This window comes from Ochotona curzoniae, unplaced genomic scaffold, assembly GCF_017591425.1.
Source record: "Ochotona curzoniae isolate NIBS_2020 unplaced genomic scaffold, NIBS_Ocur_1.0 scaffold_4953, whole genome shotgun sequence".
Taxonomy (NCBI): Eukaryota; Metazoa; Chordata; class Mammalia; order Lagomorpha; family Ochotonidae; genus Ochotona; species Ochotona curzoniae.
The window spans coordinates 4344633-4360237 of record NW_024467127.1 but is presented as its reverse complement, the minus strand read 5'-3'; the positions used below and the strand labels follow the sequence as shown (position 1 = coordinate 4360237).

The window sequence follows — 15605 nt, the reverse complement described above, 5'->3', positions numbered from 1 at the left end:
TCTGTATTTCAAATGAATAAAGTAATTTTTTTTTCTTTGTTTTCTTCTTTGTCTTCCACTGCAGAACATCTTGAAGTGTTTGGGTTTTCGAAGTCGCTCGGCCGGTCTCCCTTCTGCTGCCATCCCCAGCGGCTTCCTCGGCTTCCTCCCGCGCAGCAGCCCGGAGCTGGACGTGCGCCTCTCTCTGCGCACCTGCGCGCACATCAGTGCTCACTTCTGGGCGCCGGGGCCAGCGGCTCGAGGACCCCGGGCGGGCCCGCTTCCAGCGCAGCACCCTCGGAGCCTGCCAGCGGCCACTCCGCGCACCCTTCTGGGAAATCGAGGTGCACCCTCGCGGGCTGCACTCAGAGCCCTGTCCTTTGGGGGTCTGGAACTAGCAGTGCGACTCGCTACCGCCAAAGGACTGCTCCCAGGGCCGAAGCCCGCGGGGCGCACCGCCTTCCCCCCACCTTCCGCGGCCGTGCCCGGGGAAAGCAGTGGAGTTTCCAGTCGCAGCCGACTCCGCGTGGTTTGTCTGGTCTTGTTGTTTTTGGCGCCGGTTGCAAGTGGGGAGGACTTCTAACTTTGCGGTCTCGCAGGCGCTCGCGCGGCTCCAAGAGCGAACCGCCGCCTTCGCTGGCAGCCGAGCCGCGCGCGCGGGCTCTCCTCCAGCCCCGGGGGTGGAGGGAGTCTCTCTCCCGGGCCGGGCGGCATGAGCGCCCAGCGGTAGTGCCGCCGCCACGCCCGCGCCCATGGCTCTGCTGGCGCCCATCCTCGGAGCCCGCGTGCGGCCGGTGCCCCGGCGGCCTGGGCTGCTGCGCGCTCGGCCGCCGCCGGTGGGGGCGCGGGCCCGGGACAAAGGAGCCGGGCGGCCCGAGGGGCCCCGCAGCCTCGCCGCCATGCCGGGGCCGCGCACGCTCGCCAATCTGGTGGAGTTCTTCTGCCGGGACGGCTTCAGCCGCATCCACGAGATCCAGGTAGCGCTGGGGGCCCGGGTGCGGGGGGTGGGCTGCGCAGGAGGAGGAAGAGGAGGGACCAGGTCGGGGGGGGGGCCCTTGGGGGAGCGGGGACGTGACACCGGGGAGGGGTCTTCTCATGGCGTTCGGGTGCAGTCTGCGATGGGAGAAGCAGGGAGGGTGGCCTGGAGGCGCCGGCGTCGCGGGGGCCGCGGAGCAGCTTGGGGCCCTCCCGTGTGCAATCACTCACTCTGCTCTAAGCGCAGAACTCAGCGGTCCAGAAAGACCTTGGGCAGTGGGAGACCCTTCGTGGGCCTGGCCACTGCTGCCCAGCTTGGAGAAGCAGCGACCTGGCTCCCAGTAGTTAACCAGGAGCAGCCTTCATCCCCTTGGGAGCCCCCCGCGGGTCATTACTCCCCATCTCCCCATCTGCCCTCCCACCCCGACCTGCCTGCCCTCCTGGGATGCCACCCTAAGGTCCCAGAGAAGGTGAAGCCTGCTTTATTAGCATGCTTGTTGGTGAGTCCCCCGTTATCCATTCCTCAGAACGGAACTTCATCTTGCATCTGCTTCTTGCGCTGCAGACTCAGGGTCTGTGGACACAGTTCCCTGGCCAGGCAGACTGCAGTCAAGGCCCGATCTCAGCTCCACTCCGTGTCTTCTTTCCGTCTGGTTCGCCTTCAATCAGTGTTCTGAACCAACGCTCCCGGGGTGCTGGGTGCTCAGACTTGTCCCGGCCACACCCATGGCCTGGGGCTTACTCGCGGGGTGCTTTACCTGGCACCCAGGACCCCAGCTGCTTCCTTTTTGTGGGCTCACTTTTCCTCTAGTCTTGGGACAGCTCTGTTGGAGCCCTCCCAGGCAGCACTGTGTGGCACTGTCAACGAGGTGCCCAGGGGGCATGTGGTCCCCGTGGCCTATCCCAGCACCCTGGGGTGGATATGGTCTCCAGTGAGACTCCCTCCCTCTGCTCTCTGGGTGAGGCATAGTTACGGGGAAGGCATGACAGATTGACCAGGCCTAAACCAGAAACCTGCAATCCGGAAATTGAACTGATTTTGAGTACCGACATGATGCCACAAGTGGAAAATTCTACACCTGGCCTCATAGGACGGATCGTGGTGGAAATGCAAGCTCAGTAAACATGTAGAAACTTCCTTGCAGGCTGTTGGGTAAGGCAGAGATAGGAGCTAGTCAGTCTCAGCCCAGAGCTGAGTGTCTTCCTCAAAGAAGCTCTTTACGTACGTGCAGATACTTTTTTGTTTAAAGATTTATTTTATTTTTATTGGAAAGGCGGATATACAGAGAGGAGAGACAGAGAGGAAGATCTTCCATCCGATGATTCACTCCCCAGGTGGCTGCAACAGCTGGAGCTGAGCCAATCCGAACCCAGCAGCCTCTTCCGGGTCTCCCACACGGGTGCAGGGTCCCAAGGCTTTGGGCCGTCCTTGACTGCTTTCCCGGGCCACAAGCAGGGAGCTGGATGGGAAGCGGGGCTGCTGGGATTAGAACCGGCTCCCATATGGGATCCTGGTGCATGCAAGGTGAGGACTTTAACCACTGCGCCATCACGCCGGGACCAGTACGTGCAGATATTAAAAAAAAAATCCAGGTTCTGATCTCAAGCCTTTTGGATGAGGGGCACCCAGTCTGTAATTCTCTGGCTTGGCTTGCCCTGTAATCATAGCACTCATTTTTTTCAGTTTATGGTAGAGACCTAAAATGTTAGCTGGGTGACTTCCTTGTGGTCTCAGTGGCAGAGTGGACATGAACAGGGTTCCTGCACACCGTGTTAGTGGGCCATGGGTGAGTGCAGGTGGCTCACACACTGCAGTTACATGTGGAGACTGGGCTGGTCACTTCTGTGGGCCTCAGCTGCCTCGTCTCCTGGATGGCTGGGGTGAGGATGAGGGTTATCTCAGAAGATTAGGGCTGTGAGGGTGTGGAAATCAGTAATGGAGCACAGTTGTGAGTCCCTGTTCTGGGAGATGTTATCTCTCCATTTTGCAGGTCACCCAGCCAGTAAGTGATGGGCTGGTACTCCAGTTCCATTATCTGTGTGAATCGTGTGTCTAAGCCAGCTTTGAAAGCCGTGGGTGACCACACTGCACTGTGTCCACCCCCAGGAGATGCTGTGGGCCCTCCGTGTGATGTCCACCACCAGCTTCTTATGCTGGTCAGCTCCTTCAGTAGCAAGACTTATCTGAGAAGTGACTCATTTTCTGGTCACCATTTTAGTGGTTTCCTTCAGAGATCTGACCTCTTTGAGGTCACTCATTCACTGGACAGAAGTGACCCCTGGAGACTGGCTCATTCCAGTAGAATCTGAATGTTTTCACCTGATGGGCAGGTGGATTTGATCCAGGTCCAGCTTCCACCTAGGGTGGAAGAGTGAAGAGGCAGCAATTTCTCTGGCCTGCCAGTTTGCTGACTGAGTTGGAGTGCGAACAATTGGCAGATGCCAATCAGAATCCTAGTAAGAAAGATCAGCAGGTGCCAGGAAGAGCCCTCATTGTTTTTCTGAGTCATGTCTAAGCTGTGTTGGAGTTGTTCATCCCTTCACCTTGTTTTTTTAATCCATTTACATTTATTGTGGTTTCTTGCTTTGTACAGTGTCATTGAGATATCATTCACTTACTGCTCAGCTTACTCATTTGAAGTGTAGAATCAAGCAGTTTTAAGGCATCTTAATTCCATCAGTTGTACCTTTTAGCTGGGAAGCTTTGTCCCCCAGCTTCTCTATTCCCTGACAAGCAACTATTTATTTTTTTTTTGTCTCTGTAAGAGTGGCTTATTGTGGCTGCTTCCTTTCACTTGCTATAATGTTATCGAAGTTTGGCTTATGCAAGTACCTACTTTCTTTGTGGATATGAATGATACACAGTGTGTGGATCTGCCACATTTTGCCTCTCTACCCCTCAGCTGATGTGTGCTTGGCTGCACTGCGGGCTGTAAGAACGATGTTGCTGGGAACTTCTGTGTGCAGGTTTTTGTGTGAGGCAGGTGTGGCACTGGGAGCTCAGGCTGTGTGGAGATTCCGCCAGGGTGTCCTGGTCATCACTTCTTGGCGCTCTTTGGATCACGACCCTCCTAGTGGGTGTGGAGCTGCTGAGTCGTCTGTCTGATTTGTGCACTCGGACGTCATGTTGAGAGAAATGTTCAGTTGTTAGCTGGCTTACTTGCTTTTCTAGTATTGAATCGCAAGGATTGTCTTGTACATCTTGGATACCAGTCTCTTAACGGATTCATGCTTCGCAAATGTTTTCTCTCTTCCCGGGGAGATAGCTTTTTCACTTTCTCAAGAGAGTTGTTGAAAGCACAAAAGTTTTAAAATTTGAAGGCGTCTGATGAGCTATTCTTTTGTTCCTATGCTTTTGGTGTCATGTCTTAAGACCTTACACTGATCCCAACGTCATGCCAATGGACCCCATGCAAAGTCAGGCTCCCCGCTCTCTGCCCCACCCCACCCGCCCCTCCCCATTTCTGCTCCTCCCCGACCTGGGACCAGTCAAGTTCAAGGTGTGTCACCTCTGTGTCTTTTTCCTTTTTCGCTTTCTCCATGACATTGCAGCAGCAGCACACATGGGAATATGGAAAAATCTTCAAGTCTCACTTTGGTCCTCAGTTTGTAGTATCTGTTGCAGACCGAGACATGGTGGCTCAGGTGCTGCGGGCGGAGGGGATGGCGCCCCAGAGAGCCAACATGGAGTCCTGGCAGGAATACCGAGACCTGCGGGGCAGAGCCACCGGGCTCATCTCAGCGTGAGTACGCGGGGTTTGGGGAGCAATGTGTGTGTCGCGGTGCCAAGTGGCCCCTCGGTGTGGCTCCCTGAAAGCAGCAGCCTCATCAGGCTGTCAGGGTCCCACTGGCCGAGCGAGGAGCAGGTGCTCTTTGAGAGCAGTGCTTGTAGCTGGAGAAGCCTGCTTGGGGCAGGTGAGGGCCTGGGAACACAGGTGCTTGATGCCTGTGTGGTGACCTCCCGACTCTCCGCAGGCTGGACTTGAACAGGCTCCCTGACACCTCTGAGTGTCCTGGGAGGCTGTGGGCCAGTTGCCAGGCTGGGGAGGAGATTTTGGTGTGGCTGCAGGGGCTCTGGCCCGGTGCCCTGCAGTTTAGGGTTCCATTGGCAACCAGCTGGCCTGTGCATTTATTGTAATGTCGGTTCAAGTGCATCCAAGGAGAATCTTACTGCCTTTAGTGACTATGATTCCCCACCCACAACCCTGCCCCACATAGAGAATGCACCCCAGGGTCACGGCTTAAGATCTCCAGCTTCCAGCATTCCATACAGGAATCCGTCTGCCCAAGCGAGGGTCCTTCCTCTCTTTGGTTCCGTCTGGAATGTGGATCCCGTTCCTTCTTGCAGCTGGGAGATCTTTCTTTCTTTTTTCTTTTTTTTTTTAAATAAAATTTTATTTTGACATTCTTTACATAGTTAATTAGGGTAAGAAGGTTCAAGGGCTACAGGAAAGTGGATAATACTAGTATGTTTTCCATATTGTTACCTTCATGTTTAAAGGGGGGTATTAAGGGAGAAGGCCCACCCAATTTCCCACCCTCCCCAGGTCCCGGATGTAGGGCATGCTCTGAGGTTCTTGCTCAAGTGGTTTTGATATTGCAGCAGTTATGAATGGCTGTCAATCTTGCCTCTCCAAGCACTATGAGGTCTTTGAAAAATCCACTGATTGACATAGTCCATCCTAGCTGAGATGGTTGGTTGACCTGTTCTGTCTTCTCTCTTTTCTTGGTTAGGGTTCTGAGTCCAGCATTTAGATTAGGAAGATGGCAGATCTTTCTGAGGTGTCTCAGATCACTTGGGACTCCCCTTGTTCCTCCAGGGAAGGCGAGCAGTGGCTCAAGATGAGGAGAGTATTGAGACAGAGAATCCTGAAGCCTAAAGACGTGGCTGTGTTCTCTGGAGAAGTCAACCACGTGATTGCTGACTTAATCCAGAGGATCTACGCGCTCAGGAGCCAGGCGGACGATGGGGAAACCGTAGCCAATGTTAATGAGCTTTTCTTCCGGTACTCCATGGAAGGTGAGGTGGAGTCGCAAGTGTGCGGAGGGGCGGACAGGGCCCTGTCGGGGATTTTGCTTCCCGAGTGGCCAGTGCTGGCTGCCCTGCAGGCCAGGCTGCAGAGAATGGCCGTGGTGATAGCCTTGAGAGTTCCAGCGAGGTGCAGCCTGTTGCTACTGGCAACTGTAAGTGAAGCCGGGGTCCTCACCTCTCTTTCCTGCCCAGGCGTGGCCACCATCCTCTTCGAGAGCCGGCTGGGCTGCCTGGAGAGCCAGGTCCCGCAGACAACGGTGGAGTACATCCAGGCGCTAGAACTCATGTTCAGCATGTTCAAGACCTCCATGTATGCGGGTGCCATCCCCCGCTGGCTCCGGCCCCTCGTGCCCAAGCCCTGGCAGGAGTTCTGCAGGTCCTGGGATGGACTCTTCAAATTCAGTAAGAGATGGCCGAAGGCACGCCCCGCCCCGCGCCCTGTGTGCACCGCCTCCAACTCCCATGCGTCCCCTTCTGCGCTCCCAGGGACCCCGCTGCCTGGTGCTCTCATAGTTTTCTGATGTGTTTCTCAGACTGGCCAAAAGCTCGTGATCTGTGACAACAAATGATGTTTCTGATTTTTCATTTTTTTTTTATTTGAAAGGTAGAATTACAGAGAGATATCTTGCATTCACTGGTTCAGTCCCCAGATGGCTGCAACTGGGTTGGCCTGGGCCATGTCAAAGCCGGGTGCTCCATCCAGGTCTCCCCCACGTGGGCAGTTGCCCCAGCACTTGGGCCATCTTCCCAGTTTTTCCTAAGCCATTAACAGGGAGCTGGATTGGAAAAGTGGGACAGCCAGAAGACAAACTGGCACATGCATAGGATACCAGCGTCACAGGAGGTACGTGAGCCACAGTGCTGGCTCACTCCTCAAGTGGCTGCAGTGCCCAGGCCTGAGCCAGGCCGGCACCCAGGGGCCAAGGGTTTCTTCAAGTCTCCCATGTGGGTGGAAGGGGCCCCAAGCACTTGGACTATCTTTGCCACATTTTTTCAGGCCATTGGCAGGGAGCTAGAGTGGAAATAGAGGAGTTGGGACCTGTTTGGAATGCTGGCATCAAAAGCGGCAGCTTAACTTGTTGTGCCATAGCACTAGCCTCCTTTCTTCTTGATTCAGTTTTCTTTTCTGGAAACTTTGTGGCGGAAAAAAAATACAGAGTGTTCACTTGTTACCCGCATGATAGAAATACTGGTTTTGGTTATTGGGTTAGTTAAGGCAACATCTGCAAATATCTTACCAAGGATTTCTAAGAAGGGAGATATGCTTAGCTTGACTTTACCTTAAAAAAGAGATCTATTCATTTATTTATTTTTAAAAGATCAATTTATTTTTATTGGAAAGGCAGATTTATAGACAGGAGAGACAGAGAGATCTTCCATCCGCTGGCTCTCTCCCCAAATGGCCTCAATGGCCAGAGTTGAGCTGATCTGAAGTCAGGAGCCAGGAGCTTCCGTGTCTCCCACACAGATGCAGGGTGCCACAACTTTGGGCTGTCCTCTGCTGCTTTCCCAGGCCACAAGCGGGGAGTTAGATGGGAAATGGAGCCACTGGCTTATATGGGATACCAGCACTTGAAGCGGGGAGGAGTAGCCAGTTATGCCATTGAGCTGGAGGAATTTAATTTTTCATCACATGACATGAACATGTCTGTGTGTGAAGGTCAAGTGCAGCAGCCATCCATCTGGGTTTCCTTGGACTCTTCCGCTGGCTGTGTCTCGGTCCACTCCCTGGAAGGACAGAGAGGGACTCGAGAGTGACAACGTGGTTCTCCACTCACACGTCTCTCCGCCAGGCCAGATCCACGTCGACAGGAAGCTGAGGAGCATCCAGTGCCAGGCGGAGCGGGGCGAGCAGGTGCGAGGGGGCCTCCTCACCTACCTGGTCCTCAGCCAGGCGCTGACGCTGGAGGAGATCTATGCCAATGTGACCGAGATGCTGCTGGCCGGTGTCGATACGGTGAGTCAGGGGCGGAGGGGAAAGGGCTCCCATCCTCCCACCCCCATGGGGGCTGTCGGCTACTTTTGGCTTACTGTTTATTTATTTGAAAGACAGACAGAGTCACAGAGAGAGAGAGAGAGGGAGCAAGGGAGAGAGAGAAAGATCTCTTCCCACATACTGGTTCACTCCCTGAAATGGCCAAAGCAGCCGGGGCTTGGCCAGGAGCCTGGAGCTTCTGCATCTCCCACTTGGACCATCCTTCCCTGCTTTCCCAGTTCATAAGCAAGGCGCTAGATTGGAAGTGGAGCAACCAGGACACAAACTGGTGCTCCGTGGGATGCTGGCACTGCACGTGGAGGCTTAGCTTGCCACGTTACCGTGCTGACGCCTGGCTGTGTACAGATCTTCTCCTTCTTGTTATTGCTGAACTGGTACTTACACTATCTTGGGAGTTGTAAAGGACCTCGGGATGGCCGCATGCGCACTGGAGGACTGTGTGTGCTGTGTGGCCTGGACCCCAAAAGCGACTGCCTTGTGTTTCCTCCAGGGAAGCACGTGGCTTGGCCCCTTCACACCTGTGTGCGTGTTTGCGATTGACTGGTGGACACAGCGGGTGGAGGCAGGGGCTTGGCCACCTGCTATCACCTGGTTGGAGGTGCAGTGCTGTGGGCCAAGGGGGCTGCACAGCTAAGTTCCTTCCAAAAACCCATGCCAGATGATGCATTCCGTCACCCCTGAGTATGTGTGTGGTGTGGGTGCACAGCGGGTTATATTTTCTGGGAGGAAGTGGAGGGGCAGGCTGGAACAGGCTGGTGCTCTCTACAAATGCTGAAAGGGACATCAGCTGCGTCGACCTTGTGCAGGGACCTGGGCAAGTGTTGGGTGGAGTGGCCTGGAAGGCAAGAGTGCAGACGGACGGCAGGGGTGTGGATGGACAGATGGCAGGGGTGCGGACAGATGGCAGGGTGTGGACAGACGGCAGGGGTGCGGATGGATGGCCAGGCATGGATGATAGATGGCAGGGTGTGGATGGACGGCAGGGTGCAGACAGATGGACGGCAGGGGTGTGGTTGGACGGCAGGGGTGTAGTTGGACGGCAGGGGTGGTTGGACGGCAGGGTGTGGATGGATGGCAGGGGTGTGGTTGGACGGCAGGGGTGTGGATGGACGCAGGGATGTGGATGAGCAGCAGGGTGCAGACAGATGGATGGCAGGGGTGTGGTTGGACGGCAGGGGTGTGGATGGACGGCAGGGGTGTGGACGGACGGCAGGGGTGTGGTTGGACGGCAGGGTGTGGACGGACGGCAGGGGTGTGGGTGGACGGCAGGGGTGTGGGTGGACGGCAGGGTGTGGATGGACGGCAGGGGTGTGGGTGGACGGCAGGGGTGTGGATGGACGGCAGGGTGTGGACGGACGGCAGGGGTGTGGATGGACGGCAGGGGTGTGGTTGGACAGCAGGGTGTGGACGGACGGCAGGGGTGTGGATGGACGGCAGGTTGTGGATGGACGGAAGGGGTGTGGATGGATGGACGGCTGGGTGTGGATGGACGGCAGGGGTGTGGTTGGACAGCAGGGTGTGGATGGACGGACGGCAGGGGTGTGGATGGACGGCAGGGGTGTGGATGGACGGCTGGGTGTGGATGGACAGCAGGTTGTGGATGGACGGAAGGGGTGTGGATGGACGGCTGGGTGCTGACGGACGGCAGGGGTGCGGACGGACGGCAGGGGTGCGGACGGACAGCAGGGGTGTGGACGGACGGCAGGGGTGTGGACGGACGGCAGGGGTCTCCTGCTCCCCTGCATGGGCGGCTTTCCCCGGGGTGGGGCTCACAGCTTCACTTAGCAGGAGAGAGATCTCAGTATTCATGTGTGAGAACTCCAAATTTTTTTTGATGCCAGGGCTTCCTGGCTTTAAATGGAGTACACACCTGTTTAAGAAAAAGGTTATTTATTTTCTTTGAATGACAGAGAGATGGAGAGAGAGAATATCTTCCGTTCAGTAGCTCACTTCCCAAATGACAGCAATGACTGTGGTTGGGCCAGGATGAAGCCAGGAGCCAGAAGCTCCATCCAAATTTCATATATATATATATATATATATATATATATATATATATACACACACACACATATATATATAATTTCACATTTCATATATATTAAGTCATGTAAACACGAAAAGGCAAAAAACAACATGATAAACTCCTCTTTCTTATGGATCTTTACAACAATCAAACATAAAACATAGGTTAAGAACAAACTAAATAGTGCTGTCAATGGAAATCCTAATTAGCCACGTGAATGTGGAGAGGTGTGAATTTGCTTGAAGCAATGGACCAGCCTGGAATGGTCTTCCCAGCCGTGGTGTCACGCGGGCGTCCTGCCCCCTGCTGGTGACTAGGAGCATCGCAACGAGGTGGAGTTGAAAAGGACCTGAACAGCGAGACAAAATTGTTACAGCACCACAGTCCATCGAAAAATAAAATAAAATAAACTTTATGGCAGTCTAACATATGCAAAAAAACTACTTTCGGTTGAGCTAGGCAATTTAATACAGACGATTGATGGATGTGGTCATTACTGAAACTTCCACAACATTGGTGTATGGGTCCGGCACGGTGGCTCAGTTGACTAGCCCTCTATCTCCAAGTGTCAGGACCCCATGCGGGCACTGGTTCGAGTCTCCGCTTCCCATCCAGCTCCCTGCTTGTGGCCTGTTGTAGCAGTGGATCACGGCCAAGAGCCTTGGGACTCTGCATCAGCATGGAGACCCAGCAGAAGCTCCTGGCTTTGGATCGACTCAGCTCCGGCTGTTGTGGCTTTTTGGGGAGTGAACCAGCAGATGGAAAATCTTTCTCTCTGTAAATCTGCATTTCCAATAAGAATAAATAAATCTTAAGAAAAAAAAAAACCCTGTGATAAATGGAACTGTAGACTGGGTGCTTTGCATCCGCTTCTTTGAACCAGCAAAATGACAGTGAAACTTATTATTCACGAAGTGGCATCCAACAGCGGGGCAAGCACGTGGCTGACCCATGTTGGTGGTTCACATGAGTGTGAGCCGTACAGGAGCCTTGCGTTCCCCAGATAGGAACCAGCCACACCGTCTCTTTATAAAGAAGAGTGCGCACATTTTGGAATCAAAGGGAAACTTCCTTGTGGTGCAAAGAGCCTTTTTTTTTTAAGACAAGATTTATGTAACACTTTGCAAAGCAGAATGACCGTGAGAGATCTTCCACCTGCTGCTTTGCTCCCCGGATGGTGCCAACAGTCAGATCTTGGCCAGGCTGAAGTCAGCAGCCCAGAACTCCATCCTGGCTCCCACTTAGATGGCACGGGCCCGAGTGCTTTGTCCATCTTCTGCTACAGGGAGAGTAGGTGGGGTCTGGACCAGTACTGCAATATAGGATGCCAGTGTTTCAGGTGGCCATTTAATCAGCTGTGCCACAATGCTGCTCCCTGTCGTGGCTCCAACATTGTTGGAATGCGAAGTTTCTTCCTAACAGATATGCCTTATGAACAGTCTGAGGACTCCTCCTATGTTATATGTTTCAGAAGAGACTGCTCCCTATGGAAATCTGGGGTTCTGGAAGGACAAGGTGGGCTTACCTTCAGTGATGGAAATGTCATCCTTCAGTGAGAAGTGGTGTAGAGAAGTGATTCTGCTAGGGTACTTACTTGGCATAGTAGCCAAGGGGCCGCTTGGATGTCCCACATCCCACCTCCTAGCACCTGACCCCGGGAGAAAGCAGGCCGTCGCTCAAGTCTTTGGTCCCCACTGCCCATGCGGAAGACCTAGGTGGAGCTTCCAGCTCCTGGCTTTGACCTGGCACAACGCCAGCTATCGTGGGCATTTGGGGAGTGAACCAGTGATTGAAGCAGTCTGTCTCTCTTTGTTTTCTCTCCTTGCAAGTAGACACTGGTTTGCTGCAATGAGCTGCTGGGCCACTGACTTCACTTGGTAAATACCCAGAAACTGGACAGACCGCTAATCCGCAGCCACTCCCAGATTTTTGGATTAGTGTGGCCAGGGCATGGGGGCATGCTGGGTGGTTACAGGAATCTAGGGCCCTGGGGGCAGCCTCACGTGACCCCTGCAAAGGCTGTCCCATGAGCTGCCACGTGCTACTGTCATTGTCCTCTGTATCTTGCCGGCTCCCTGGAAGTGATTCAGAAAGTTTCTTCCCAAAGCAAGCAGGAGTTGGTGTGACATCCCTTTAGGCTCTGCAGCCTTTTCCTGGCACACAGAATCCTGGGGCTTCTCCGGCTCTGCACCTGTGTGGGTTTACCCCTGATACTGCCGGCTGGGGGTGCCTCCCCCCCATGGCACTCAGCCCACTCCCGTGCCTGCTGCTTTGTCTTGCCAGACGTCCTTCACCCTGTCTTGGGCGGTGTACCTGCTGGCGAGGCACCCGGAGGTGCAGCAGACTACGTACCAGCAGATCGTCCGGAACTTGGGAGAAAGGCACGTGCCGACGGCCGCGGATGTCCCCAAGGTCCCGCTGGTCAGGGCGCTGCTTAAGGAGACCCTCAGGTGAGCAGAGCTCGCGCCGCCGGACACTGTCCCTTCCGTCTCTAATTCTCTGATTTTTAAAGGAAGGTTTATCTTATTTGTTTAAAAAGCTGGGTTGCAGAGAGGGGGAGAGACAGGGAGAAAGAAGTCTTCCATCCACTGGTTTTCTCAAGTAGCTGTAGTGGCTGGGCCTGGGTCATGCCGAGGCCAGGAGCCTGGAGCTCCATCCGGGTCTCCCACATGCCTGGTAGGAACCCAGGCACTTGGACCATCCTCTGTTGATTTCCCAGGTACACTAGCAGGGAGCTGGATCAGAAGTGGAGCAGGTGGGATGGGAATGGGGTGGGTGGAATTACAAATGACAGCTCATCTTGTGACAGCGCGTGCGCAGCTGGCGTGTGGTATAAGCTCTGGCTGCTGCCCTTGCGGTACGATATTAACATCAGGAACTCAGCCGTGATCTTTGAGATTCTTTTTTCTCTAAAATCACAGCTGTGTTCCTGTCCCTGTCGTCCCCCACTCTATAGACTGTTTCCGGTGCTACCGGGAAATGGCCGGGTGACCCAAGAAGATCTGGTGATTGGCGGGTATCTGATTCCCAAAGGCGTGAGTGTGGTGGTCCTGAGGGTGGGGCTGGGCGGGTCCAGAGCGACCAAGTCAGGGCTCTGCAGGGGCCTTGGTCAAGTCCTTGTTCCTGAGTGGAGGTCCCTGGGGGTTGTTCCTGGTGACTTACCTGCGTGGAGGGTCTGAGGGATACAAGCCCCCTTCTTGGTAGCTGCTGTGACATCTGGGGTGGGGTGTCGAGCTGTGTCCTGGGCCTTCCAATGGCCATGTGCTGAAGGAGCGATGCCGGCTGGGGCTGTGGCCTCGGTGTGCGGTCTCCTGCCAGCCCGTCTCTCCCCTTCCCTGTGGTCCGCTGGCCCCCTCAGACACAGCTGGCCCTCTGCCACTATGCCACGTCCTATGAGGAGGAAAACTTCCCGCGGGCCCGGGAGTTCCGTCCGGAGCGCTGGCTGCGGGAGGGCGGCCTGGGCAGAGTGGACAACTTCGGGTCCATCCCCTTCGGTTATGGCGTCCGCAGCTGCATCGGGCGGAGGATCGCCGAGCTGGAGATCCACCTGCTCATGATCCAGGTAGGGCATGTGGCTGTGGGGTGGCTGTCAGGGGCTCGGCACCAAGAGTTTTAGGAAAGGCTCAGCTCTGCCTGAGATCCCCTTGGTTTTGTTAAGATGCCATCCCTGGCTTTGGCAACGCCAGGGTCACGTGGCCTGTTTTTCTCCTCCTGGCATTTTGTGGCCAGAGGGTGGAGAAGCTGGGGCCTGAAGACTTGGGGTGGGAGGGGACCCCAGGGTCTGCTGCCCTCACATGGGAAATGCCAGAGAGAGGCCAAACCAGAGGGAAGCATGCAGTGATTACCTAAATGCTAGCTTAGATCTATTTTAAAACAATGTATTTATGTATTTATTTGGAAGGCAGAATGACAGAGAAAAGGGAGTGAGACAGACAGACACACACACAGCTGTTAATCTCCCATCCGTCCACTGCTTCACACCCCAAAGGGCCGCAGCAGTCAGGCCTGGGTCAGGCTGAAGCCAGCAGCTCTCTCTGGGGCTCCCACGTGGGTGAGCAGCCATCTGCTCTCCTGAGCGGGGAGCCAGGTCAGAAGCAGCGCCGCAGGACTCCGTAAGGCACCCCAGGTGGCATGCAGTTTAACGTGCTGGGCCATAAGGGTGCACCCTTGAGCTAGCCAATGGAAATGGTGAATGAAACCTGTTTTCCTGCAAGGACCCAGAGCTGTGTCACAGGGGCGGGCTCTGCAGGGGCTTCCACACTGGCCGTGTGTGTTCCTGTGGCTACAGCTGCTGCTGCGGCGGGGAGCCCTGCGAACGCCCTGCCGTCCCAACACTGAATCCTTCTCTCTCTCTCCCCGTCTTTCTGTGCTCAGCTGCTTCAGCACTTTGAGATCAAAACATCGCCTCGCACCACAGCTGTTCACGCCAAGACGCACGGGCTGTTGGCACCAGGGGAGCCCATCCACGTGCGTTTTGTCAACAGGAAATGACCTGGGATCCGTTGCCTGGGCTGAGGGAACAGAGCCAGCTAGCCCCACACCCAGGATGTGCTCCCACAAGCCCCACGGAGGGGCCACCCCGTCATCGCCGTGCTGTCTGGGAAGGAAGGTGGCCCGTTTGCCTTGAAAGCTCCCGAAGTTGTCCTTGGAGGACAGCTGGCCCTGTTTTCGTGTGTCAGAGGCTGTGCTGCGCTCAACAGTTGATGCCTGGTGGAATCTGCATGTCTGTGCGAGAGGTGGTTGGAGACAATGATTGCAAGCAACTTCCGTTTGCTTCTGATCCGAACTGGGAGAAGGCCTCTGGGTACCACCATCTGCAAGAGATGGCGTTTTATCTGAAGCAGCAATTTGAGATCCCAGTCCCAGGCAAGAAGGGCTAACGTCCTCCTTTTTCTCTCTAAACCATTGCCTGTGTTTCTCATGGCAGCTCCCAGGGCCAGCGGGGTGTTGCTGCTGATTTGAAACACCATCAACAGCAACATCAGACTCTTGCTGAAACGAAGCAGCACCAGCTTTAGGAATCCAACCGCAATGCAGGGAGAGGTCTAAGAACGGAAAGTACAACTCTGTAAGGCTTTGTGGACAGAAAGGCCCGAAGCACGCACCGTGGAAGACAATTTTCTCTCAAGGAAAAGTAGATTACAAACCACGCAGGTCATGGCTAGAGTAGAGTTTGTGTCTTCTGCCGCTACAGTCAGCATCCAAATTGGAAGCGAGCTGCACCTGCTAGTACTTGTGAGGCAGGGAGGGGAGGAGTGGCTGTCAGGCAGGTGCAGTCATGGTCAGTTCTGCTGCTTTCCATGTTACCTATTGGTCACTAAGAAGGAGACTGGGATTCTGTCCCGTTCTCTGCTGGCTGTCATACCCCCAACATCTCACTCCCAGTCTCATGATTGATTTTACCTAATTCTTGGCCACTCGTTGCTTCGCTACCCACACAGCTTTCTTCTTCCTTTCGGAAGTCATTCTGCAAAATGGCCCTTCAGTAGAATAGAAATAACATCCATGTCAGACACCGTTTTGGTTAACCTGCAGCACAATGGATTCTGTAAAATCAAAGATGAAATTACAGAGGCTGGTGTTGTGGCATGGAGGAT

The 15605-nt window shown here is 54.8% G+C and overlaps 1 protein-coding gene across 1 annotated transcript; it reads left to right on the top strand.

Annotated features, from left to right (window-relative positions):
- The first annotated feature begins 731 nt into the window (after positions 1 to 731).
- Positions 732 to 14499, top strand: LOC121150360 (cytochrome P450 27C1). The gene is made up of 9 exons (XM_040971207.1): positions 732 to 956; positions 4507 to 4697; positions 5775 to 5974; positions 6179 to 6388; positions 7780 to 7943; positions 12292 to 12458; positions 12965 to 13043; positions 13367 to 13570; positions 14383 to 14499. The coding sequence occupies exons 1-9, from the start codon at positions 732 to 734 to the stop codon at positions 14497 to 14499; spliced, it is 1557 nt and encodes a 518-aa protein (XP_040827141.1).
- Positions 14500 to 15605: the final 1106 nt, after the last annotated feature.

Coding starts and splice junctions, on each gene's coding strand:
- LOC121150360 (XM_040971207.1), top strand. CDS start 732: ATGGCTCTGCTGGCGCCCATCCTCGGAGCCCGCGTGCGGCCGGTGCCC. Junction 957..4,506: donor GCCGCATCCACGAGATCCAG/GTAGCGCTGGGG, acceptor ATGACATTGCAG/CAGCAGCACACATGGGAATA. Junction 4,698..5,774: donor GCCACCGGGCTCATCTCAGC/GTGAGTACGCGG, acceptor TTGTTCCTCCAG/GGAAGGCGAGCAGTGGCTCA.